Source organism: Acanthochromis polyacanthus, chromosome 10 (assembly GCF_021347895.1).
Source record: "Acanthochromis polyacanthus isolate Apoly-LR-REF ecotype Palm Island chromosome 10, KAUST_Apoly_ChrSc, whole genome shotgun sequence".
NCBI lineage: Eukaryota > Metazoa > Chordata > Actinopteri > Pomacentridae > Acanthochromis > Acanthochromis polyacanthus.
Genome location: NC_067122.1, coordinates 11,279,891 through 11,307,201, shown reverse-complemented (window position 1 = coordinate 11,307,201; position 27,311 = coordinate 11,279,891). Strand labels below are relative to the sequence as shown.

Below are 27,311 nucleotides of genomic sequence, written 5' to 3'. Positions count from 1 at the left end.
GATTTTCTTGTGCAAAAGCAAATGACATGCTGCAATAAAAGGCTGAGAATATTGATGTTTTAAACATGGGCACATCATTGGAATGTGGCTGGAATGGAATTTTTGAAACACATTATATACAGTAGGGTTTAATCTGTCATATTGACAGTGTGAAACATTAAGATACATGCAGACAGGTGACAAATTAAGGAAAACCTGAACAAATGAATGGAGAAACACAACAAATGCAGATGCTTCTACATGGGTGCACTGCATGGTAGGATCAAGTAATTAATGTCCAGTCAGGCTCTGTGGTGTGCATAGAAATGCTAAGCAGCCCTAGTTGATTGTGATTTTGCATCAAGGTGGCAAGAGAAAAAATCTAAATGACCCTGAAATGGGATTCATTTTTGTGGCACGGATGGCAGGAGCTTCAGTCACAAAGAATGCTCAGCTGGCAAGAGCTACAAGAGGAATAGGGACTAAAGTCACATCTGCATTTAATAAAATGGGTCGGACGTTGTGGTTGACAGCTCACGTTTGATGATTGTCCTGTTTGCTCATTAATGCGATGTGTAAGAAACAACATAACTCTACCTGAATGCATTACATGTTTAATCTGTCAGCAAGAACAGTCCAAGAATAATTACACAGAGTGAGAAATTATAGCTGCATAAAACCTCGCAATACAAAGATGAACGCATATTTAAAAGTCTACTTGTGGAAAAACCACAGGGCTTACACAGATGTGGAAAAATACGCAATGACCAGATGGACCATCCTTCACCCTGCACTTGACAACAGAGCAAGTGCATGTGTGGAGTAAACAAAAAGAACAGTGAACGTCTGAATGCTTGACCCTGACTGTGAAGGGATCCAATGGTGAACACTTTGGGGGACATTTTGCTGGTTGGATTTTGTCCACTTGTCCCTTTAGAGGGAAGAGTCGCTGCAAATCAATACAAAGCTGATCTGAGTGATCATTTTTATCCTGTCATGAAGCATTTCTATTCTGACAGTAGTGGTCTCTTCCAGGATGACAATGACCCCATCTACAGGGCATGAGAGGTCAGGAAAGGGTTGGTTTTGTATAAAATAACAATAATAATAATAACAATAATAATAATAATGCAAATCATGTTCTATGGCCGTCACAGTTACCAGATCTCAAATCAGCTGAGCGCCTCAGACCGAGCTCTACACCACCATCATTAAAACAACCAATGAGGGAACATCTTTCGGAACAATGGTTCTCAGAGACTTGTGGTGGCACATGGTGGCCCAGCAACTTACAAAGACAGTTTTTTCCTTTACTTGTCATCTGTCTGTACTCAATTAAAGCCCAAATTACAACAAGATGTGTTTATACCATAAAAGGCACGTGTGCATGACAATTTGCAGCACTAAAAGTAAAGTAAAGCAGTCTTACATCTCCACAATGCCTTCGGGGAGGTTTCCCGGTATTTCAGTCAGGCCTTTACGACGACAGTCCACTATATTGTTGTTGCAGCTGCAGCTGGGTGGACACACGGCCACCTGAGGAACACAAGTCCTCGATTCTGTCTGTGCTGGACCTGTGGACAACAATATACTGAAACAAGAGTGCAGTTTCTGCAGAAAAAAAACTCCAACTGAGACCGGGTGCTATTTATCTGAATATAAGAATAGCTTCATTGGTCTACTGCCAAATACGAGGAAGAGAATAGGCAATGTTTCCATGCCTGCAGCTACATTTACACTTGCATAAATTGCGCGATCATATTTAGCTGAACTTTTATTTCAAAAATTCTTTGTGATGTTTTTGTATATTTTATTCGAGCTTCTCCCAGTGGGATTAGTCCTCAGCTTCAGTGGGGATTTTTAGCATCCTGTGATGTTGTCGTGTTGTTTCTGAAGCATTTGCACTAAAATTCATTGGAGAAAACATGCTATCTTTTGATATGAAACAGGAAGACTGAATATTAATGCTAAATATTATCCGGCGAAAGTATGCACACAAAATATTGCAAGACACGAGCAGGAGAAGAGACAGACAGAAGGAGGATAGATGGGAAGGAGCACAGGCAGAGGACAGGAACAACATAACCAACAGAGAACAGAAGGGAAGAGGGGGAGATGGCAAAAGAAGGGATTAAAGGAGTAAAGGTGGTGGGAAAGAGCGAAAAGCCAGTGTATTATTGCCACCTGCAGCAAGACAGGAGAATGGAGAAAAGTGCAATGAGATGTGTCTGCTATGGAGCATGTAGGAGGAAAAGACTTAAGGCTAATAAAGAGAGAGCAGCCTGACAGTCTATTAGCACAGAGAGCTGAAATCAGAGCCCTATAAACACTGCCTATACTATCTGCAGCTGATAACATTACTGGCTTTTTGGCTGATTGCATGCTCTACACGGTGTAATTCTTTCAGTGTTATAAACTCGACGCTGTGCTGTCTGGAGCCGATAACAGCACCGCCTGTAATGATGATCCTCAGGTCAACTACATTGTCTGTTGGTTAAACTAGGCGTCAAAAAGTCAGCTGTCAACAGCACCGCAGTCCACAGTCAACCTTCTTCTTGACTCCACTCTCTAAATTATACATTATGCATATCACTGTTGCTAAATAGGTCAAACTTTGGTGGCAGTAAATGTAGGATTTTACGTGGTGTAGTTCTCTGTAACACTATCATAGTTGATGTATTAACATGTGGTCGCATGGGAACCAAAACCGGCATATTCTCCATAAATATTTTTAGCATTCTAAAGCCAGTGAAAACACTTGTTAACGGTGTTTGATAGGAAATAAAGACCATTGAGATTAGTAATTCTATGAATGTGAAGACATGCCATTAAAGCTCTGTGATATTGAGTCGGATCTATTTATCTGTGTTAATGTCGACTCACCATTACAGATAAATCCTTCTTCTGCACATCCGGGACGTTGAGGCCCCTCATGTGGGCGGGGGCCATGCACTGGGTGAAGGGAGCCAAACCCCGCCGGGCTCTGAGCCAATCAGAGAGCCAGGACAGGTGACAGTCACAGTGGAGGTTGTTGGAGTGCAGACGGCTGAGAAAGAAGGAGGAGAAATGCACACTGAAATATTGTTTTTCATTTAATTTTTAAATGAATATGCGACGACTATCCATCTGAATATTTGACTTTGGAGAGAGCTTCCGTTAATCCACAGCACACTCACTCGGTGGCAGCAAATGTGTTTGAGTTAACATTCAATACAGTTGGTTCAATTTTTCACACAGCTTACATCCTTGACAGGATCATGCGTCTATTGCTGAACAACACACACACAAAACCAGGCGCTCATACACAAAGACACACAGTAATATTCTCCGCTGTCATTTCTCGATAGGTCTGTGACAATATGACTCCCTTTAGAGACAGAACACATATTCAAAAAAAAATTACAGAAACAGAGAGAGACGGAAGAGTGGAAGTAGAAAGAGAATTGGAAAGGGTGAAGAAATTGAATTGAATTTAAATAGAAAACAGGTTGAAAAAAGTAAGAACTAATTGGACAATATGAAAAGAGTGGACATAGAGACGGGAGCTGAAAATTAAAAGGGGAAACCGAAATCAGAAAATGAGCAGAGGGAGAGACGTGGGAGCAAATAAATGAATTGAGAAAGATATTTTTGATTTCTTTTGAGTATTTTTGGTCATTTTGGCTGGCTGTTATTGAGGCTAGAATTGGACATGTGATTAATGAGGTGTGCCCCTTGATGATGATATCAAAGATAAGAGGCACTTTTTCACCTACTGGCATCTACCCATCACTAAGTTTTGGTTTTATCTGTATTCATCTCTCGTATTGCCCTCTACTCTCATATAATAGAGATGCTTAACATTTCCATTGTTGTGGTCATAGCACTGAAAATGTACATATGAAAAAAGCAATGGAAACTTATTTTTCCAGAGTCCTTGTTGCTGGGGGTAATTCACAGAACACACACTTTTCATAAGGACTATTTCCGCTGACCTGAGCAGACTTGGGCAGATAATGAAATTTATGTCCCACAGATGCTTGCAGCCATGGGGACGTGGAAACCATGAATTGGCACTTATGTTAAACTTCGCATTATGTTGTAAGTGAGTTTAATTAAATGCTATAGCTGAGTCTCCCATTGGGTGACGCCACTGAAGATGCTGATGAGAATTGCCATTTGCTATTTTACATAGTTTGGAGTAACATTTTACACTAATAGGCGGTTTTAAATTTCACTTGAAGCATTAATTAACAGGTGCTGCTTAATATAGAACGCATCAGGTGTTCTTTCACTGAGCTGAGACTCTCTACAGGCTGCACTGGCTGCATTTGACACCTTGAGAGAGAGAGAGAGAGGGAGAGAGAGAGAGAGAGAGAGAGAGAGAGAGAGAGAGAGAGAGAGAGAGAGAGAGAGAGAGAGAGAGACGAAGAGGAGGAGAAGGGCGGATGAACAGCAGAATGTCTTGTCAGCGTATTATATGCCAGCCGGGATATCTAGCCTTTCAGAAGACAGGCCTCCTTTTGTAATAAAGCAGAGGACAAATCCTGTTATGGAACAGAGATGGTCTCATTGATGCTAGCAGCGGGGGCAGTGGGTTTTAATACCGCTCTCCCATTATAAATCCAGTTTATAGTCAAACCCCCGCCTGGAGATAGCCACGTCCTGGCCCACCCCCGGCTCAGCCTTAATTACTGACAAGTAGGATTAAAACACAGGGGAGAATGGGAACAGGCAGGGGGTATGGGGAAAGCGCTGTGTTTGTGTGGATGTGTGTGTGTGTGGAATGTATTTGTGTGTAGCTGTAAGTCAGTGTGATTGTGTCTATTGAGCTTACTGGTTGCGGGTGACTAAAGGTGATGGGCGTGGTGGATTGGCGAGTGTGTGTGAGTCTGATATGTATGCATCTCTCTCACACACACACACATCTACACACATATACACATAAGCTGTAGGAGTTGTAATCTTTTCAGTGGTTCAGATTTCTGAATGAGAGACACCATGGTGTGATGTTATTACCGCTCATAGACTACATGGACACTGCAGAAAAAGAGAAAGAAAAGTGGAAGAATAGCACAGAGACAAATGTGGATTATTAAGAGAGAAAATATGGAAATTAAATACATGCATTGTAAATGTATGAAGACATCACAGAATCTTACAGCCTCGATTAAACTCCCTTGGGTATGTGAACAAGGGCAGCTGCAGTCGCCATGGACACACAGTAGTTGTTGCTATTATACTAGTTTGTAGCTCACTTGTGGTCCACTGGAGGACTCTGTTCCATACATGCACAGTAGAGGTACTCTGTGCATGCTCACTACAGCCCGTGTGGACACAAATTTTGGACTGCAGGCTAACATCCACAGAGAGGTCGATGCAAACTCTTGCAGACTTTCATGTCCCCCTTGCACACTCACTGACATGGAAAATATAACACTGGCCAAAGGCTACAGGGGAAGTAAACCATTCTGTGTCTAAAGAAGTTTCCACACATTTTTAGGCTTTCCCTGCTAATCATATCAGGGATATTTCAAGACTTTTGATTGAATGAGTCATTTTTATAAAAGCCGCAAACTCAATACAAACACAAAATTTAATAAAGAGAAGGAGGTGAGAAGGAGAAGAAGAATGAGGAGGGTGAAGAGGCAGATTAGTGAAAGGAAAGTGAGGGTAAACGGATATATAAACACTGTACAGAAAGGAGGATGAAAGACAGAAAAGGAGGATGAAAGCGGACAAGAGGACAGGTGAAGACAAAGTAAGGAGAAAAGGAATGCAAGAGGACACAGTAAAGACATATTAGAGAAAATAAAAAGAGGAAAAAGGGAAAACAAATAAAGCATTTTTTAGAAGATGGAAGGAAGAATTTGATGAAGAAACACTGAGAACGAGAGAAGAAAGGAGGAGGAGGAACAAGGAAATCAGAGGAGGCAGTCACTCATTGTTGACATAAAAACAGAAGCAGACGAGGGTCTCTGATTAAAAAATATTGGGTATTGGTAACTCTGCACTCAGCTGGCAACTGGTAGCTGGATTGCTGCCTGAAATCCAGCTTTAAAGGGCTGATTTCAAGTTGTTATCGCCACTAGAACTACAGTAGTACGCTCAAAATGGGAACTTTAGGATTGGCTGTTGACGGGACGTTGTCGGTCAAAAGATGAGCAACAAAAATATGGTCATGGAAGATAACTGAACGTCTGCAAAATGTTATCCTGCTTGTATGTAGCTGTGTTGGTGTATTTAGAAATCCCCATTTCTTGAATGTTAAGTAGGGCTGTGTGACCACACCAGAGCCCCTTGAAAATGGTGATTTGGGGAGGAAATCCCTTTCTGTGCATGCTGGTTAGGCGGAATCAACCCCAGTGTGGCCAGCAGGAACGCAACCAATGGTCTGCCTCTCAGACAGTCCCACGAGATTATGGGCAGAAACTCCCTTGAGATGTCATGCCATCGCCTTGGCAACTGTAAGATCTCCTTCACACAACTAAACACAGAAAATAACACACACACAAATCAAAGCCCCCCTCAAATCAGTCAGAGGAGATGATTTGGCCGGGGATGCGTGTTGGAGCACAACTCTGTGTGTGTGTTTGTTAGTGTCTGCGTGTGTGTGTGTCTGTGTGTGCTTACATCAGTACCATCAGTAACTTAGGTTTCCTCTAATGAATCAAGCAGATTGAACTGTAGAGCCTAAACAAGCCTTTCTTGTGGTATTAATGAGGTTACCATTACTCAAGTGTGTATGTGTGTGTGTGTGTATCAATGTGTGTGGTGCCTGCACATATTTGTCACTGCATCCATCTCCTTCCCTGTCTGTATCTGTGCATCTCTTTGTGCGTCCGTGTGTTTGTACTGGCCACATGATTATTCACAGTCATGAAACAATAGAAGAGTTGGTGTCTTATTATGGCATGATTAGATGATCATGCACAAGCTCTGCTGCCATGATGTGTTTGTGTGTGTGTGTGTGTTTGTGTGTTCAGTGCATGTTTGAGCAGGAACCAATACCACTGTGTGCATGTGCGTATGTGCAACCACACAGTCTGTGTGTCAGTGTCTGTAGTATATGTTTGTAATTTTGTGTGTGTGTCTTTGTGCGTTATACTCACAGTGTCCGCAGCTTGGGCATGTGGTTGAGCTGGACAGCGGGATGAGGGTGATGTTGTTGTTGTTGAGGGTGCTGGACAGAAGAACAGAAAAACTGATTGTTAGAAAAACACAGTCTTGGTGCCACTTATTGGTCTGACGGTTAAAAATGTCAAAATAAATTTCATCCAAAATACATGTTCAAGTCCTTGCTCCCTTTTGCCCTTAAATTTTACAGAGGAAAACTGAACTGATAGCCTTCCATAAATAAGTAAGTTGAGACAATAAAGACTTTTTTCTATGACACCGGCTCCAATCTGTGAGTCAAGAACCCTAAAAGACACGGCAAAATAATTTGAGGGACTGAAGGTATCTAAACAAACGATAAAGAAATTCTGCAATGTCAAATTATGTCTACTTTTACATAAATATATTTGCTTTCCCATTGGACTTTTAAAATTAATCCAACAAATAATCTATGGTGGTCAATTCCTGGCTTACAATGCACAATATTAAACCTGACAAGGGGAGTACACATTGCTTTATTTTGAAAGGACACAATTCAGAAAGGTTGAAAAGACTGCTAAATTACATGACATAAACCAACAAAAACTAACATTTTGTGCTTCTGAGAAATCACAAATGAGGCAGAAAAGTATTTTTCATGACTTAAATGTGGAACCATTTTGGATTTTCCCCTTTGGTTGTGAAAATTATTTTTAACAATTTATGTAAAGAGCTGATGACCACAGGAAATCATCTAATGTAGTTTATTAAGAAACTAATTCATTGTTGTGGATGAGATATTGCCCCTTTGTGTATTTTTGATGCTTTTTCTTTATTTGAGGACAGAGGATTCAGGAAATTATTGTAATTTTAAAGCTCACTAAGACAATTTTATAATATACATAAAGCTAACATCACTGGTTCTCTTTCATGATGAAAACTAAGACACAGCATCTCTGAATTTTAACTTTCTCTTCAGGGTGCCGCTGTTGCGCAAAGTCATCATATTGAGCTTTAACTCATTATTTATTCATGCGCACACATATGAACACACATTTCTTTGATATGTGCTTGTTCTTCTAGCTCATAACCAGGTCACTGCTGTCTCTGACTATTAGCTCTCTCATAAACTACACTCTGTCTCATATGCAGTATCGACCTAAAGTGGAATGAAAAACAAGGTTGACTGTCATTACAACCAAACACATACGCAGTCCCAGTCGGCGCAATGAAGAAACACAACACTTATTGATTCTCTCTAGATTTTGCACACAGAAATGGAGACAGAAATGAGAGGAGAGAAAAAAAACACATGCAGAAAAAAAGGCTTTTCCATCAAAGTGATCCACGGGGGATCTGATTTCATTGACGGACTCATAAAGCTGCATATACGAAACATGTGGAGGGTGGGGAGATATAGCAGATCCCTCATCATGTGCTCTTTTAAAGAAAACGTGCACCATACAAGAGCTACTTTGTTTCCTGATACAAGAGGACAGCAAGCAAGATAGATCTCCTGGCAACATCTTCAAATCAGAACTAGCTTGCAGTGATAGAAAGTCAAGGTGGAGATAATGCAAATGAACTACATATCATCCATCAGATCTGTCTGTAATGAAGCAATAAATGGATCAAATTTGAGGTGTAAATGACCTTGAAACAGATCTTGGCAGTATTGCTCCTATATGATTAAAATAAGCAGAAAGGAAATTTCCCAATAGATCTAGGGAGAAATACAACATTATACTTCAAAAATAATGACTCCTTATTAGAACCTGTGAGACTGTTCAAATGGCTTCAAGTCATTTTTTTTTTTTTTACAGAAAAAAAGTTAAACATGAGTAAATGAGAGATCATTGTTACATTAAAAAAAAATCCAGGGATCTCTAAAATTTATACTACAATCTAATTTTTCTGGTGGCCTGCTGAAGCCAACACCAACACAAGCTAGTGTAACCCTCTTCTTTGTTTTTGCCCACGTTTCATGGATCATTAATTTCACTGGATAGAAAATAGGGCTAGTTTACTTTACATATCACCCGAAACCTTGTGTATTCAAAGAGTCATTGTTTCATGAAGAATGAAGACTGAGCGGCCATTTTTTATATCTGAAACCCATTCATTTTTCACATTTGACAGTGTGTTTTTAATGCTTTCAGACAAGGACAAGGTCAGATTTCTGCTTGAGAAATGGCCCAAATTGAAGATGAAAGGGTTTTCACAGCATCTGCAATATGTTTTCGCCCAAACATACAGTGTGACTGCGGTCCGATTTCCCCGGCGAAAATCAAGGATGGTTTATTTTACATACTCTGTTGTCGTCACAACTGTTCAAAATAGGTTCATTACTGGGGGTTTGCTGTGTTTTTCCTAACACCCACTCAGCCTTAAAATAGACTGTTTTTGCTTCACTCTGTTGATGTTAGTACTTTCCTTTCTCTTTAATTCGCTCTCCTTCCGATTCTCTTTCTACATTCTCCTCCCTGCCAGTATAGCCTCAGTGGCCTTGGTAGTCGGATAAAGTTTCACACTCACTCTCACATACACATGCACACATTAGGAGCGCTGCTATGGTCAGCCCTGTCAGGGGTGATTCCACCCAGTATATATAATTTAATTGTGGAATAACAATAATTTCCCTCTGCAATTTCCCTGTCAGTTATTCTCCCACTCACTCCATTCAGCCCCCCTCTACATCTCTGTGCCTTAATAAAGTAGTGACTGGACTGACTTAGGCCAAGATAAACACTAAAAACATCATTTAGAAGTCCACAACTATGTTTATATTGTGGCCATTTTTCCCAGCTTATTTTACACGCCTCTGGCCATGGCTGCACTCTTAAAAATTGTACATAGTCTTCAATTTGAAGGGATCGTAAAAAAAACATGGCAAAGACAGGAGTCATTGCAGGAAGTTTGTTCTTTAACATTGACAAGATGTAGAGGATCCAGCTGTTAAACTTCAAAACTGTCAAGTGTGGACTTTGAATAATTATTGTCTAATAAAAATGCCATAGGCTGCCTCTATTTTATGCATTAAAGTCAACTCAGTTGAATACCTCTGAACAACGGATATGTGTTGAGCATTTGTTCCCACAAAAACATACAAATGGGATGAAATAGCTTATTTAAAAATTATAGCTGCATTACAAAACTAACAGAAATGCAGTGACACACCAATAAAACCACCTGCCTAATATCGTGTAGATCCCCTACTTGTTGCCAAAACTGCTCCGACCAATCGGGGCATGGATACCGGACCTGTGAGGGTTTCCTGCGGTGTGGCACTGAGACCTTGGAAAGGGATCTTTAGTTCTTTTGGGTTGCGGGTTGAGGTTGCTGAGGATCAGGTTTTCTCCAGTGCATCTCACTGATATTAGCTCATACTGGGATCTGAGGAGCTTGCAGGTCAACACCGTGAACTCTTGCTTGTGATCCTCAAGCTATTCTTAAGCAATTTCTGGGGTTAGGGTTTAGCTGTAGGAGTGCACTTTGTTTGTTTAGTTACGTGTCAAAGTAACATCCACATGAATGCTAAGACCCCCGAGGTTTCCTGCAGAAAGCAAGTGATTTTAATGTTGTGGCTGGTCAGTGTAAGCGACCAGGAAAAGATCACTGTGCTGGACATCTGCTTGATCCAGACATTTAATTCAGGCCTTTAGTTTTGCAGTACAAAATGTCTGATTGGTCCAAATGCAGACTTTCCAGTGCATTTGCTCTCAACCGTATGTCAGCCTAAACTCTGTAATCCTGCAGCCTTGACAAATCTGAACACACCATGCTGTAACACAGAGTGCAAACCAGAACATTGGCTGTGTAACTGTGGCCCCACTTACAAATGTTTCAGAACTGATGTTATATGGTTAGGAAAATATTTCATGTTCTGTGAATTAGCATATGGGCTGACGTTATGCTTCGAATAAGGATGCTTTCTTTCCCCTGGACTTTCTGTCTTTTGCATGCTGAAGTTGCGTGGTGTAAGAGAGTAGAAGTTACTGCATTATGTGGCCTGTTGAATAATTAAACTATACACACATTTCTCTAAATATACATTCATGGATCACACTCCTATTTCTTTAGGGAGTTTTAAAGCAATCTTAATTCTACTTTTAACTTGTGTGTAAATTACATCAGAACATAATTAATAGATATCTCTCCAAGTTGGGATCCTGTGAGCATTTTGTCCATTAAAGAATCAATATTCCAACAATCATTTTGAAAAGCAGCATGTTGTCTGTATTTAATCATTCAAAGGTGAATAAGGTGTTACATTTTCATATCTGGCCCGGTATAAAAAAGAAACTCTCAGTATGCATTGATTTAAAAGCGGAGTTTTACTTGCTGAGTTGTGGACAAATTATTTGAGAAAAGCCTGTTTGAAAAAAAAAAAAATCTTCCTTCTGCAGTCACAGTTAAAGAGAGCTCAAGGACTGATCCAACACTGGTGTTTGCAACACACAATGTTTCTATTATAAAATGTCTATTCAGCTCGATTTTTTTTCTTTTTAATTTGAGAGAGGCTGCAGTGACCGCTGCAGTGGTATAGCAGGATAGATCCATGATCCCTGCGTGTGTGTGTGTGTGTGTGTGTGTGTGTGTTTGCCTACGTATACATGTTTGTATATGTGTGCGTGTGTGTGTGTGTGCTCATTGTATGTGTGTCTTCTTGAGTCAGCATGTACATTCTTGCGTGCCTCTGGAACGTGTGTGTGTGTGTGTGTGCTTTCGATGCAGTGATCTCTCTGTTGCAGTAAAAGGGCCTCTGCAGTCAGTGATGGAGGAGACTCTTTAGAGGCAACCCACCAGGGAGATGCTATCGCGAGTGTTTGCGTGTCTGTGTGTCTGTGTGTGTGCGCGCAGAGAAAGAAAGCGATGCTATCATATGTGTCTTTGCCGCAGCCTACACACTGAGGTCAAAGCCTTCGTCGTCAATCCTTCCTCCCTCATGCAGACACGTTCTCACATACACAACATTTAGTGGCTATTTGTGGACGTTCAGACATCTTCAGCTGCACTTAAAAGATCCTGGATGTCAGACTTGGCTGAACCTGAAAAGCACCTCAAGTGATTGTCCAGCAGTCCAAAAAAATTAAGGTCACCTTTTGGAATTTTGCAACATTACTATTTTGTACGAAATTATGCCGCATGACACAAGTTGGCGAAACCCAAATTACAGATATTCCAAACCAAGTGTTATTGTTGTTCTTTAAATCATTGCAAATAAATCACAGTCCCTGCAGAAATGTTGCATTGCACGAATGGAAAATTGTTGTAAGAAGATGAGCTGTTCTTACCTCTTTGTTACTGGGGAAACAGAGAGAAAATGTTGGAACTAAAGCAAAATATGAACACCTTCAATCTCGTAATTGTCCTATATTTGGAAAGTTTGATCTGCAGATGTCAAAACATGCACAAGCTGCATGCACTTTCTATCCTCTTCGCTTCATAATAAGTATCTTAAATGTCCCACATGCCAGCAGGTGGTGTAAACATAAAAAAAATGTGTCTACTGACATACAAAGCAGCTGTTTCTACCATCAACCAAGTCATTTTTTTTCCACGACAGTTCTCATTTAGAGAGCAATATCCTACATGGTCACCAAACCTTTCTGACCTTCAGATTCTTCATTTCTTCAAAATGGTACAAGGTGCTCTAACCACAAGGTCACAGTTCTGAGTCAGAAGTCTATTAACATCCAAATTTGAATGTGCACTTCCCTAGATGTGGAGAAAATGAAAATCCTGATTTTTATTCACACAAAGGTGTCATATTTCTGAAGAGGAAGCCTGGAAATGCTTGTCCCTGTTTGGAATTTGTTTTCTGTTGTATACATCAACTGGCAGTGTGCGAGTCTGCGTGTAATAAAGTGAATTTTCTATTAGTCTCTATTATGCTCAATCAGCCTTAACAGACACAGATCAATACACCGGCAGAACATCTGAATTACTACAGACAGTAAAACACAACATAACACTGTAACTTTATGACTGTGATTACAACCAATATTGACTCCACATTCAATACGATTAGTCTCTCATGTAATCACTAACATCAGTTATGGTCTGTAAAAAGGAGCAGAGTGAAGGAAATGCAGTATTTAGTGAATTCCCAAACACATTCTAAGGCTCATCATAAAAACTACTTTAACGTCTTGAATGGTGATTTTGTTGTTCAGTATTTATCATACATTGATTTTCTGAATACAGTGTTTCGTGTACCAGCATATCTGACTGAAGTGTCATTTTCTGCATCATAGTTTATCCCAATTTTCATCAATCATTTTGGAAGATTAGACTTCTCATTTCCAAGCACTGATGTCTAAACTTCAACGAAACACTTCAACAAAAACCGACTGATGCACTCGGGCCTGCTCTGGAACCTTAAATCAATACTCAATTGTGGGAAAGCAGCCACAAAGTGAGAGCACAACAAAGTAATTTTATGAGCCCACTTACAGCTCCATTGTCGCTACAGTTGATCAAGCTCCCTTTAATAATTGTAAACATTAGAAAGCAATACTTGATGGGACAGTACATCTTTTGAGGGTGCCCAGATAGCTCAACTAGTTGAGTGAGCGACCCATAAATGGGAGCTATAGTCTCCGACACAGTGGCCTGGGTTCAATTCCAGCTCATTCCCCTTTGCTGGAGGTCTTCCTCCCATTCTTCTCCTCTACTTTCCTGTCTGCCTAAAAAAAAAAAAAAAACTACTTACAAAAATAAAATACATCTTTTGCATCAATTAAATTTTAATATTTTTAATATCGATTTTATGAGATTACATGAAATCCTTAAATAAAACGCCCATAGTCCTATTGTGACTAAGAGTGTCATGATAATGATACCATCAGTTAGTCAGTAAACTGATTGTTGGCTTTTCATCAACAACAGCTTTTAACAGCTCTATGAACAGTTTTATTTCCATTGCAGGAATAGAAAGACACTCAGCCAAATTTTCCCCCAACAGTTGCCTCAGTCGGCCAACAAGTGTAATGCATCTACATCCATTTGATCTTACATTCTCTGTCTTCATATTATTCTAACAACATAACAGCATTATGATAAGGTCAGGCCTCTACAGGAAGCTGTGGTGGGAAATAACTGGCTTATGTAGGATTATATATGGAGAAAAGGAAACCCAAGGATGTTGAAAGAAGTCTGTTGTACTGGTTGGTTAAAAAAATATAAAGGCAGTTTGGATCACAATTAATGCTTCCATAGGAATCCGAGGCCTCTCACCAATTTGCTGCATTCAGTGCATCATGTAAAACCGAGTGGGATGCCCTCCTATATAAATACCTCCAATAAAATGTAAAAGAAAGGCTACACTGTTATTAATGTGATCAAGTTCAATCAAGCTAACACGCCCGTTTTCTAAATTGAATCTTTTCAGGAACCAAATTGGAATTCCACTGGCGTGACGGAAAAAATATTGATTGGACAGACTAAATGCAAAATGTTATTTGGCTGAAAATAAAATGAGGTGAACAGCAAACGGAGTGGATAGGTTAAAGCAGGTATAAATTGTATCACATTGGTATGTTGATTCTCATTCAAAGCATGTATTAAGATAAACCGTGAAGCCAATGTACGCATCGATTTTGCAGGAATGCGAGGCGTAAAAACATTTAAATTCATCCATTGACTTGAGGCTCTTTGTTTAAATTTTATTCTTAGCCTATTTTGCCAAAGTGCCTCTGCTCAGCTGAACATAAAACCTCAAGAAAAAGCACATTATGCGCATAACATTTTTTTTTTTTTTTTTACAAACTCCATAAATCAAAATTAAACTTTAAAATGGCACCAACTAAAACCTCCAAATGTTTTTGCTTTTGAAAGCATCCAAAGATATTCTCCCAGGCCTATGTGGTAAACATGAAGCTACAGCCACCAGCTGGTTAGCATCACCGTGAGACTGCCAGAGAATCAACCAAGACTCCAGAAGGTTACCGTGCCAACAACTAATCTGACCCACAAAGCCACACTGTGTCATTTTTAGACAGCTTCTTTATGGATTAGCCAACATTAAACATTTAGAGGTGATTGCAGGGTGATTCTGTAAATTGAGCTCTTTCTACTCTTTGCGTGAAGCTAACCAGCTGCTAGTAGTGGCTTTATATCCACCGTAAAGAACTGAGAGGGACATCGATCTTTGCTTCTAACCTCCGGCAAAGAAGCTAATGAGTGCATTCCCCAAACTGTCACACCATTCCTTTAAGAGCCAAACATCAGTAAAACTGGAATAGCTTCTTATTTTAAAGTAATTGGCTGTAGCTTCTCAGAGCTCTTAGTCCTGATTAATTGGCAATAAAGCCAACTACAACACCAGACATCTTGTGGTAGTGGTTGTCCATGTAGCTGTTTCTTACATTTGCCTCTGTGTATCAAAACAACATATTTAGAGGTTTTGGCTTAGATGTAACTTAACGCTCAACAGCTCCTTCAGAATGTGGGGCTCCATGAAGCTCTCAACCTCTTCTCACTGCCGCTCGAGCACGCCAGCTCACCAAGGCTCTGCAGTAAACACTGTAAAACTACTCTACACAATGATATGTTGTTGTACTGGAGTGATCGGCAAGAAGAAGAATGATACAGAAAGCCCACATAGAGGGTAGATACTTTTGGTTTGAAACTGTTGGTATGCTGCATTTTAAAAGTGAAAATACTTCACCGTGACACTACCTGCTTATCTGGCACAAGACATATCCTCAACCGACTAAATGACATCTGCACATTTTAACAAGTTAATAACTCTGTCACTGGAAGGGGTCTTTAAATTATGAAGGACCTGTCTGCAAGTATATAGAAGATGTAGAGAACGAGAAAGATTCTAGGAAGTGGCTACAGTACATGACAATAAAGGTAAGAGATGTGCATTTATTCTGAAAGATGGTAGATGTTTATTATCGATATATTTAAGTAAAGCACAGGTTTTTTTTTTATTTTGACGCGAGTTGTCAGTTGAATTTATTTCTCGCAGGGCTTTCCCACACAGGCGCTGAAAAGGGGCCAACTCTCGAAAGGCCTAAAAGGCTCTTTGAGTTGTGTGAAGAGCCCTCAGCATCTTCCCTGAGGCCTCATTACAGCTTTAGGAGAGCAGGCAAAAGCAAACGCATGGACACTTTGCTCCTCCAGTCACACATTTGTGCAACTCCTTCACACCTCACTCTTTCATTGAGGGGAGAGCTAAAGAGACGAGGAGAGCCCCTGAAATGTGTGTCACTCAAATCGGTCACCTAATAATTTAATCTTTTCACTCTTTTTATTCACTCCATCACCACCAGAGAGACAGCGGAGGGGGGGGGGGGGGGGGGGTGTTCTGTCTATAGCTACATGCAGAGATGAATATGCATGTGTGTGTCCTTGTGTGTGAGCGCATGTGTTCGCTTGTGTGCATGTAGTGGGCTGGACAGCTGTATTCTGTCTCGCTGAGTCAGACAGCGGGACTCACCGACCCTTGAAGTCATCAGTCACCTTTAGTCGCACAGTGGCGCAGCCCTACACAATGCTTCTGCATACGTAGGTGTGTGTGTCCACTCGGGTGTGTAGGAGCATGCGGCGCTACTTTTCCGCATTTATTGCTTGTTCATTTGTGGTGGTGGGTATGTTTGGCGGACAGATAAAGGCTTTTCAAGGATGCGACTGTGTGAATGAAAGCTTGAATGTCTTTATAAGTGTATCTGTTTGCCTGTGAGTGTGGGAGGCTGATGAGAGAGAGAGAGAGACGGAGAAAGAGTGGGATATACGAATGAATGGTCCCGTCCTTGTACGTGTCTCTTTTGATCAGGAGATTTCACCGTGGAAACTGAAGTGATTTTTGACCCTGACGACTTTAACTCTCAGCTCTAAAGCTCTATGACGTCCGCAAACAGGCTTTAAGGGTCTTTAGGTGTAAGAGTTAAGAGCTTTTAGCAGCTGAATTGTCTCATATTTGAACTTTCCCACGGGGTTTAATGCCTGCTTTACTGCGTTACCCTTTCAGCCCGGTGTTAAATCGTGTTCGTGTGCTTTGTTTGTGTGTATCTGTCAAATGTGTGTGTGTGTGCATTTGTGTTTGCGCCCGTTTGAGTACATGTGTTGTTGCATGCATGCATACGTGTGTGTGTTGTGTGTGTGTGTGTGTGAGTGTGAAAGGACCGGTTTAATAATCTCTCAAGTGTTTGAACAACCGAAGTCGTGCAATTTACTCCACTCATCTCTGAGAAAATTGACATTTTCAGAGTGTTGCCGCTGGAAACCACCCTGGGAAAGCTCAACTGTTTAGCCACAAAAAAAACAAAAAAAAACACACACACTAAGGGGCTGAGAAAAATTAGCAGTTTGGGTGTTTTATGACCAAATCTTGCCACGTATACGTCTACAATTAGGAGAAATTAGCATATGACTGACCACTGTTCATGTAATGTGGAAAAAACAGAATGCAAATCATTTAATAAGTGAAACATTGACATTTCCAAAATTTAGTCTGCTTTTTTGCATAGTAGCACAAAATGGAGGCAAGAAAAGGTTTCTGTATTGGTGCTTTTAAACTGAATAACTGAATAATGGATGTTCGCATTATTTCTCACTGAGACCAGGGGGTGCTGAACGCTGCAAGCTTTTTTAGATCGCTCGAGGGACAAAGGAAGGAACTATGTCCAATAATGAGACAAATTCTTGGAAAAGAGCAGATTAAAAGTGGAAACACTAAGGTATCCCAGTGAAACACTCTCTGAGGTGGCGTACAAATTAAAGCCTGGATGTTATGACATTACAAAAGCTGCCCTCGAAAACCCCAAACTGATTATGTTGATTTTAATCAAATTAACTGACACTAAGTAAACAGGAATACAGGATGGTCATCATTGGACAATTCCATGTGGTTTGGCAGAAGGTTGTATGTGAGTGCAGGAGAGAGAGAAGCAGAGAAACTAATACTTGTGTGTATGCGAGCGAGTGAGTGTTAGAACACAATGCCAGGTTTTGCTTTGTGATATTTCATAATCTGTCACACTTGCATTCCGAACAAATTCCGAATGAATAATAAATAATGAATGCTTTATGGGTTTCTGAAATGAAAATCTTGGAGAAGCAGAAAGAAAGGAAAGAAAGAAAGAAAGAAAGAAAGAAAGAAAGAAAGAAAGAAAGAAAGAAGGAAAGACTAACAACATGGGAGGGAGACAGACAGAAAAAGATATGTACATAAAAACCTGCTGATGAGACCATTACACCTTAAACGAGAACAAATTAGATTGCAGATTGCCTCTCTTTCTTGACTCCCCTCCTCCTTCTTTCTATTACTCTCCTCTCATCTTTTCTCAGCTGTCTCTTAGCCCTGTTTGATTTCCATCCTAAATCGCCTTTCTCCCTCCTTCTCTCTCGCTCCCTCCTCCTCTACTCCATCACCATCTCTCCTCCTCTTTCCTGTCCTGCCACCCAGTGGGATGTGATTAATTGTGTGTGGGTCAGGCTGCTGGCATCGAGCTCCTCCGATATCTGACGCTCGTCCCACCTCTGCGTAAGCTCTGCGTTAGCCGCTGCCTGCCTCTGTGCGAATCTCCTGCTACTGACTGAACTGAACGAGTTAGCTGCAAGACTGTTTAAATTTAACACTCAACCCCTATTGGAAGACCTTTACTCTGCACTCTGTATTAACGATAAAGGCAGAGTGAAAACCTTTGCCGGTGGACAAGCTCATTATGGCACCACAAATACAAAAATGGGTGAAATTAACTTAGATAAGCACAAATGTAACGTTTATTATGACGTGGCTATTGTTTAAATACTACACTAGGCATTAGGCCATGGGGAAAAAGGCGCCAAATGCATGAACAAAACCAGAAATGTGCAACTCTGAGGTGAAAATCATTGGTTTGGCTTTCACTCAGAGTACTGTCACTAATACTGTTCTGTCTGATGGCTGCATATCACTCTGTCTCCACACCTACTTCCATTCTCTTTCCCCTCACTAATCTTCTCCCCTCCTTCTCTTTGTGTCTTCCTTCTTTATCACATTCATCCCCTGTTACTTCGCCTCTTTTCTCCTTCATTTCCATCTTTCTAACTACTTCCACCTATCTATATAAATCCACTATCATTATTCCAAAGGAAAAAAGGCTGTAACAGTTTTGCTTTATCTCCTTTTCAAGGCCTACTTTTCTAAATCCCAAACAAATGTGTCTCAGATTGCTGTCATTATTTGGAAAACAGTAGTTACCTTACACCTTTATCTCAGCTTCTCTCCCTTGCCTATATTTTTCCACCTCCTCACCCATCCTCCCAGTGAGTTTTACACAGCTGCTTTGGAAACTTATTTTTCCTGCTTGCTCTTGACCCTCTCTCTCGTTCTCTCGACTTGAGCGTCCATCTTGTCTCGTTTCTTTCTTTCTTTCCCACACTGCATCATCCCTCTCTTTCAGGTCAGACCCTCTGTCTTCGCCAGGGTGCTGCTTGTTGCCAGGGTGTGATGGCTCTGCTGAAGCCGCTGACTTAAAGAAAAGCCAAAAGGCCAGCCAAACCAAAATCACTGAACAGCAGAAAGCTGCACTGCTCTGTTCTCTTCTGACCCCTCGGTGCCCACACAAAAACACTCACGTGTGGACGGACAGATACACTTGTACACACGCATAAGAAGACATAATTGAACATATAGGGCACACACATGGACAAGAACGGAACAAAATATGCATCTCAATAAAGGAAATTTGCCTTTGAAGCATCTTCACTATGCACACATATACAAACACACACATCCACCGTTCTTTGTATTACTAAACTTTAGGTTCCTTTCAGGGGCTTCGATCCAGCACCCACGCGTCGGGGATATAAGACAGATGTGGAGGCCGGACGCAACCACAGAAATGCAATCGTTACTGGGGGCGGCTGATGCTGGAGACACACCAACTGCACTGGGGATATTCTAACATGTAGGGCAAACACACAAACACACACACACACAAGGTTTTCTCTACCCACTAACTTCTGGTTTAATTTTGACAGTTGTACCAAGCAAGCTGCACAAACAACTGTTCCAAGTTCAAATTACACTTCAGGCAAAAAATGTGGCTGCACATAGAGTCACAGAAACCAATGATTTCATAATATTAACTTAAATTACTATTAGTGTTAACAGACCAAACTTTTTGTGTCTTTTGAATTTCTTTACAACAGCAGAAGACAATAGATATTTCTAAGTATATATTATTTAATTGAAGCCACACTGCTTTATTTGTTGCTTTCTTTCTGGTGGATGGCCAGAAGTTATAGCTAAAGCACCACACACTTACTCTCCCAAAAAGCTTTCTTTTAATTCACAAGCCAGAAAATGCATTGGGGATACACAGTGGACTTGTTAACTCTGATTAAACATGCTTTTGCACTTAGACTTGCTAAAAATGAACCTGAAAGGATGACATTAATTGAGCAAATATAATATAATGCAACAATATGATAATCTCATTACAGTCTGTGTATCCCTTAGACTTTCTCTCTCAACATAAATTCATATTTACAAGGTTGTATGAGCTCCACTAGAAAGCTTTAAGGCAGATGAAGGAGCAGTGATCATGTGTCATCTCATGTTAGCCGGAGGAATGTGTGTTTTTTTTTTTTTGAAAAGCAACTTAAAAAAACATCTTGCAGTTATTGCAATATTTTTAATTGCTAATCGTAATTTACGCAATTTTTCCGAAACAAGATTTTAGAGTTGGACATTGAAATTATGATTGAAACGTGGAAATTTAATGTAATATTAGGTTTTATATATAATACATGATAAAAATGAACATTTCAACACTTTAAATATATATTTTAATAACTAATTGTCTTATTTTTCTATCTTGACTGGATTTATTTCTTTTTAAAAAACCAATTTCTGTGTAACAGAAAAGCTTCCCTTTTCATCTCAACGTGCCATTAAAATGTCAGATTATAGCTCTCCCCAGGTGCATCATTTCATATAGCATGCTACCCAGGTCATTTGGCAGTAACAGTATTCTGGCAGCCTTTCTGTGTGTATGGGATGATTTTCCTTATAACAGTGCTGGTGGAAACACCATTAAGAGTAATGCTATGATTCTGATTCCATCATTTTTTCTGCATTTTCAAACTTTCAGTCATGCCAGTTTGACATCTAACTAAAAAAAAACAAAAAAAAACGAGAGAACAACTTAAAGAAAAGAAAATGAAAAACGGAAACAGGGAGTGTTGAGGCCCAGTGAAGGTGAGGCCATCGAGTCAACAGCTCAGTGGGTGGAGATGCAATTCCCTGCCTCCAGCTTACAAGCTGGATGGATGCATATTGTTCTGTTTTTCCTGCTCTTCTCCCTTGACATAATAGAAAAAAAATGCCCTTGAAAGTTGTTCTGGTCGTACATTGTTAAAATGAGCACAGAAGTTTCTTAAACTGGTAACGACAGTAAAATAAGTTTTAGGTCATTTTCATGCATATTTTATAACCAGACTAGATGGTAAAGGCCGAAAATATAAGACACGACCGGAGCAAGCAAGGAGGGAGGAGCAAAAGGTGGAGAATCAGTATACAGAAGAGATATGAGGTGAGGAGAGGAGGGGCAGAGAAGAGAGAAGAAAAGAGGGATGAAAAAAGATGGAGGTAAAAGAACAGAAAAGCAAATCTTGCAGATAATAAAAAAATGATTGGGACAGAAGGAAAAAATGGCTTAAAGATAGAAAAAGCACACTGTAAGACAAGAGAAAAGACACGTTAGATAGAGAAGAGAGGAATGAAAAAATGCGTTAGAGTGTGCATCGGTGTGTGTGTTTGAGAGGAAGAGAGAGAGAAAGAGTTACAGGCGAAGTGAAAGTCACCTTGTGGAGTTACAGTGCACTGAGCAACTCTGTCCGTCTCCCCTTATGAATTATGACAGTCGTTGGTTGGCCAAAACCCCTCTGCTCCACACATTCACACTCACGCACGCACGCACGCACGCACGCACGCACGCACGCACGCACGCACGCACGCACGCACGCACGCACGCACGCACGCACGCACACACACACACACACACACACACACACACACACACACACACACACACACACACACACACACACACACATTTCACTCCTCTCTCGTTTTCTCACTCTCTCCGTCTCTCTCAGTGGTACAAACTCAACCAGAAAGCTTTGCTTCATGGAGAAAAGTGATCATAAAATATGCAGTTGTTCCACTGCTCGTTAGAGTGCTTCTCAGACCCCTTGACTCGTCGTGTGATGTGGGCATGTCATGTAATGGCAGGTTCTAACTCTCTTTTCTGCTTTTCTTTCTAACCGTGTTGCCTTCACTCCCCTCCATCTGTCTCTGTTTGTCACAACCTGTTCCTATCTGTCCTGGTCACAGTTTCCGTTTGTCCAGATTGAATTCAGTTCAGTAGACATCTCTGCCATGACACCTGACCTGCTTTCCATTTACCCATGTTCCTTTTAACCGCCCAAACACAGGCCACAGAGTAAAAAATTCTGCATTTTGAATGGAAATGGTCCATACTGAATCAAAAAGCCTCACAACTCAAATGGTGCCAGTATCACAATAGTAGCAGTTCCCTATTTATAAGACGAGTGTTCACACAGCAGAACGGCAGTTTCTTATCTTTTCTTTCTGTCCACAGGGGCACATACTTGACAAATCACTAAGAAGAGTTAAGTGAACAAAATGCTTCCAAGCTTTTTGTTAAAGAGGGAGGTGACTGTTACGGGGTTAAAGCTCAATCCTTCCTTGTCCTCTCTGTCATCGTTGTGTGGTATCAGCAGAAAGGGAGGCTGTCCTGCAGGGGGGAATCAATGAGGAGGCTACATACTGAACACTGCCTTAGAAAAGATGCAATCGGCAGGTTTAATTTCGTTTATGCATATACGTATGCTAAATATATCTAAGTTTGCACTGAGTTGAGAATGATGTATACAGCATGCTGTAATTCTACTGTATTTCAATCTGCCTTCATGTCTTTACAGAAGTTGTTCAATGTTCTTCTAACCAGAGCTGTTCGCATCACTGTCCTGACATTAACCTGCCAGACAAGCTACAGATGCATGATAGAAGTTGGGCGATTGTGCAATATTCTTTTGTTTTACTAAACTCACGTCCAAACTAATGTCCCAGTAAGTGACGGTTAAGAAGTGCCTTTGACTTCAAACACTTCAATAGGCGTTGCGTGCTGAAGGACACGTATTGGCTTTTCAGGGACTAAACGGGAAGAGATTATCTGATTTTATATGGTATTGATGATATCGAGTCTGTACACAAAGGGCGGAAACCAAGTAGATTCAGGAAATCCATAATGGTAATGTACAAACTCTATAATAAGGTCAGATCCTGCATTTTGAACATGTCATTCAACAGCGAAGCAAAAAACTGTAGTTCTAATGAAGCAGTGACTGCCGAGGTACACATTAGTGACTCAAAGAAACACTTTAGTGACTCAAAGAAATACTTAATAGAGGATTTCTTTTTGAAAAGGAGCACAATTTGAAAAAGAAAAGGTTCAACTGTGCCACAGACTGCAGAGTTTGTATCAGAACATCGGGCCTGCTGGCATTCTCATCAGAAAATTTAATGCTTTTAGATTAAAGATAAATGATTCTCTGAAAATTCACCCTCTTTATTTTTCCTGACTGAGATAGAGACATTTTGAAAAATTAAACTGATTAATTCTAGTTATATCTGAAAATGATCAAGCCACTTCTAATTTATTTTCATTAATCTCATTGTCAGCAGGGGAAGAAAAAAAAAACTGGAGTTGAAAGATCAGTGAACAAAAAACCGCATCTAATTCAACTGGTTGAAAACTGGCCAATGAATTATTATTAATTAATCAGCTTCATATTAGCCTGACATCGCTGCCAGAAACATACACACTTGTGCACACACTACCCACACATGAACACAAACAAAGACAACCGCCGCCTGTGTGTTGTGTGTGCTTCACTGCCGGAACCATTGGTGAATTATGATTGTGTATGCATGCATTTATTAGGACACTTCTGCATGTTTTTCCACCCTGTGTGTGTTCCTGCGTGTGTGTGTGTTTGAGTGTGTATGGGTGCCCTTTCCCCAGCTCATTGGGATGCAAGGCGTGAGCCTGTCGAGTGAGAGCTGTCCAGGCTAGCTTTGGAGTCATTAGTGTGCTCGTTAGTCCAGTTATGTTAAATCTAAATTACCATTCATCATCACACAGGGACCCATCATTTATTCTGATTGTGGCCTGGCAGACACACGCGCAAACTGGATTAACTCATTCAAAGACACGCCGACACACTTGCTAAAAACACAGTGGAATTCAAATTAGGCGTTAGCTATGTGGTAAGTGCTTTAAAATAGATTATATATTATTGATTGAGACATTGCAGGGCATTAGCAATGATTGGTTGCCCTTGTGAATGCAAACCACCTACATACTGTGTCTTTCTGCAGACAAATACACCGGAACAGAGAGTAATAAATGAAAAGCGAAAACGTACAGTATGACTTTTGACTAGTTGGCCAACTGGAGACAAAATCGGAAGCTAAAGGTTACAGAAATCAGTTTACAGATTGGTCACCTTAATCCCTAGACCACGAGAACATTGAATATACTACAGTAGTTAATTAAGCTCAAGAAAAGTTGCAATCAAATGGAACAAATTGAACAGAACATGGAGAAAGTGCAGGAAACAAATTTTGAACTTCAAGTTATGGGAATAGAAAGTTTTTTTTCCCCTTCTATTCTGCATTGCTCATTGACACAAAGGAACAGAATAGTATATGGAAAGACTTCAAGGTACAGCGGAGGAAGGCTGGCCTGCATTTCAATGCTGGCACTCAGCATTAAATTAGCTCTCGCTGAGTAAAAAACACACACACACGCTGGCACACACAGTCATTAGCCGCTGCAGGAGGAATGCCTACCATCTGCGCTGACGTGATTGCAAAGGCGAGGTATTCTCGGGAATCAAACTGACAAAGTGGATCGAGCAGCTCCTCTGCCAAATATAAAGACTGTGTTTATCACATAATTACATTTCCACTTCTGCTGTGTTTATTGGCCTTACAAGTTTGAGCACATACAGCTTTGACCACCAAAGGCTTTCGAAAAAAGGTGGAATCAAAGTATTAGGAGGGAAGCCGACTGTGGGGTTGCTGAGTTTAACGATCGCGGCGCTCTTCTTGGGCATGCATTGAAATAAGTCACGTCCCAGTTTCCTTCAATATGTTTGTGGCAGCATCACGGCTTAGACTATTGACACATGAAATGATAATATTGGTGGAAAAATTTTTGTCCCATTAGACGTATTTACAGGCTGGAAGTCATGATGGGACCCGTAATCTGAAATTCGCAACAGATTCTCAGAAATTCTCTTTGTTGTTTTCAATAATGAGAAGATGAACCAGTTCCAGGTTGTGAAACGTGTTTACAAAATCTACCAATACCAATCTGAAGCCTTCAAAAGCTGTGTTGAGATGAAAGAGCTCGTCAAGCAATCCAGATTAATCTTTTTGTTTCATGTGAACACTGCAAAGCTCATTGGCATGCACCAGCAACACCCGCCATTAGGAAAATCACTTGTTTAGAATTATTGTGCTGGACTAATTGATTCTGATAGGTGTTTAATGGCAAATATGATAAGGCCACCCTGGATTGCAATGTGTTCGTGATTTTAAGGGGAAAAAATGAGTCTAATGTGAGTCGAAATCTAAGAGAAGATTTCAAGGTTTTTGGATCTTTAAAAAACACTTGTTTTGGCTCTGTAGTGTTCCATCATTAAACCATTGTGGACATCATCGGATCAACTGCTGCTTTCATACAACAATAATCAGAGCTACTATTTCCTGGCAGGACATCACAGCGCACAGGCAGGAATGTCAATGAAATAACTTGTCTGGTAAAACAAAGGACAACACTGGGTTTAGCAGCTTGAGTCATTGCCAGTTTTAAAAGGTCTGTTTGGTGTACAAGAAGAGCCGTCAGCTGTAATATTGTTTGAGTTTGGTCTAACTGTTATACAAGGATGATCTTTTCCTGACCTTAAATACGCACTATACTCTAACCAATGCATATGATTCAAGTTAAACCAGTATTTTCACCTTAACTTCGACGTACATTAGCCAAAATATATTAGCCACAACTTTAGCAAAATTAAACTGCTCTGCATAGATGTTGCAGAAAGCCAGATGTTTTAAAATGTCAGCACTGAATGTGGAAACATTTTTACCGATTCTGATTATCAATGTTATTTGCATGATCCTTGCATTAATAATTGGCAGTGTGGAAGCTAAAAAGGTCATTTTTGCACTTTTCTTTTCTTGATTTCAGGTCTGAGATAAGATACAAACTCCTCCTCTTCGTGCTCATCCACTACCCTGATCTCCAGTTTTTCTTCCCACTTCTCAACAAAAAAAAAGCACACTAACACGTAAAATGTGCACGGGAGAATTCTCCAAAATGAATTTATCACTGTCTCGGAGATACCGTGCTGATCATTCATACCTTTCAGCTGGATCTCCCAGCAGAGAAGACGCCCTGCTAAAGGGCATCCTTGATGCTTGATAGTAACAGATGCTGGATGAGAGTGTTTTCTTCATTTCCCCACCCAGTGTGTGGCTTTGAATTACACAACATGGTTTGAAATTGACACCCACAATAGTAAATGCCAAATGTCTACTATGTTTGTCTGCCAGTTAATCTATATATAGTGTAACCATTGTGTTTGGTTATGTTTAAAATATGACATTTTTAATAAGAAAATCTTTGGTTTTGTTCTGTTTTAAAGTCATTCTGGTTATCAGTTAAACCATTAAAATTCATCTGTGTGTCAGAGATACATATTTGGACTTTTTGCTGTGAAAAAAAATCCTTTCCGTCCTTAAAATGTCTTAGGTGTATCTCTATTCCATTGCTCAATTTAGAATGCACAGATCTGTGAAGCCACAGCCTCTTTCCCCTTTCACTCTTTCGCTATGTGTTGCAGTTTGAGCACACCAGCTCATCTATGACCTACATGTATTTCATTTATACATTTTTAAATGGGAAACCAGTTCTGCAGAAGAATATTGATCTAAAAAAAAAAACAACACCCTATGAGTTGAAGGCACTGGTTCCTTCAAGCTTTAACAAGTGAACTTCTGCTTCCATGTTTTTGAGGCTGTCATCGGTACACAGCCATGGCATTGACTGATTATTCCACTCAAGATGTCTCCTCCAGCATGAACAAGTCAACAACATTATAAACTTCACTTTCACTGCAGGCGGTCTTTTCAACTTTATCCCTCTTGTGCAAAGGGCCCA

At 40.4% G+C, this 27,311-nt stretch overlaps 1 protein-coding gene across 1 annotated transcript in view; it reads right to left on the bottom strand.

The window, feature by feature from the left end:
- slit3 (slit homolog 3 (Drosophila)) overlaps positions 1–27,311 on the bottom strand; it is a 303,620-nt gene that overhangs the window by 73,607 nt on the left and 202,702 nt on the right. Inside the window, 1 exon segment of the mRNA XM_051954454.1 lies at positions 1,409–1,553. Coding sequence (XP_051810414.1) covers positions 1,409–1,553 — 145 coding nt within the window.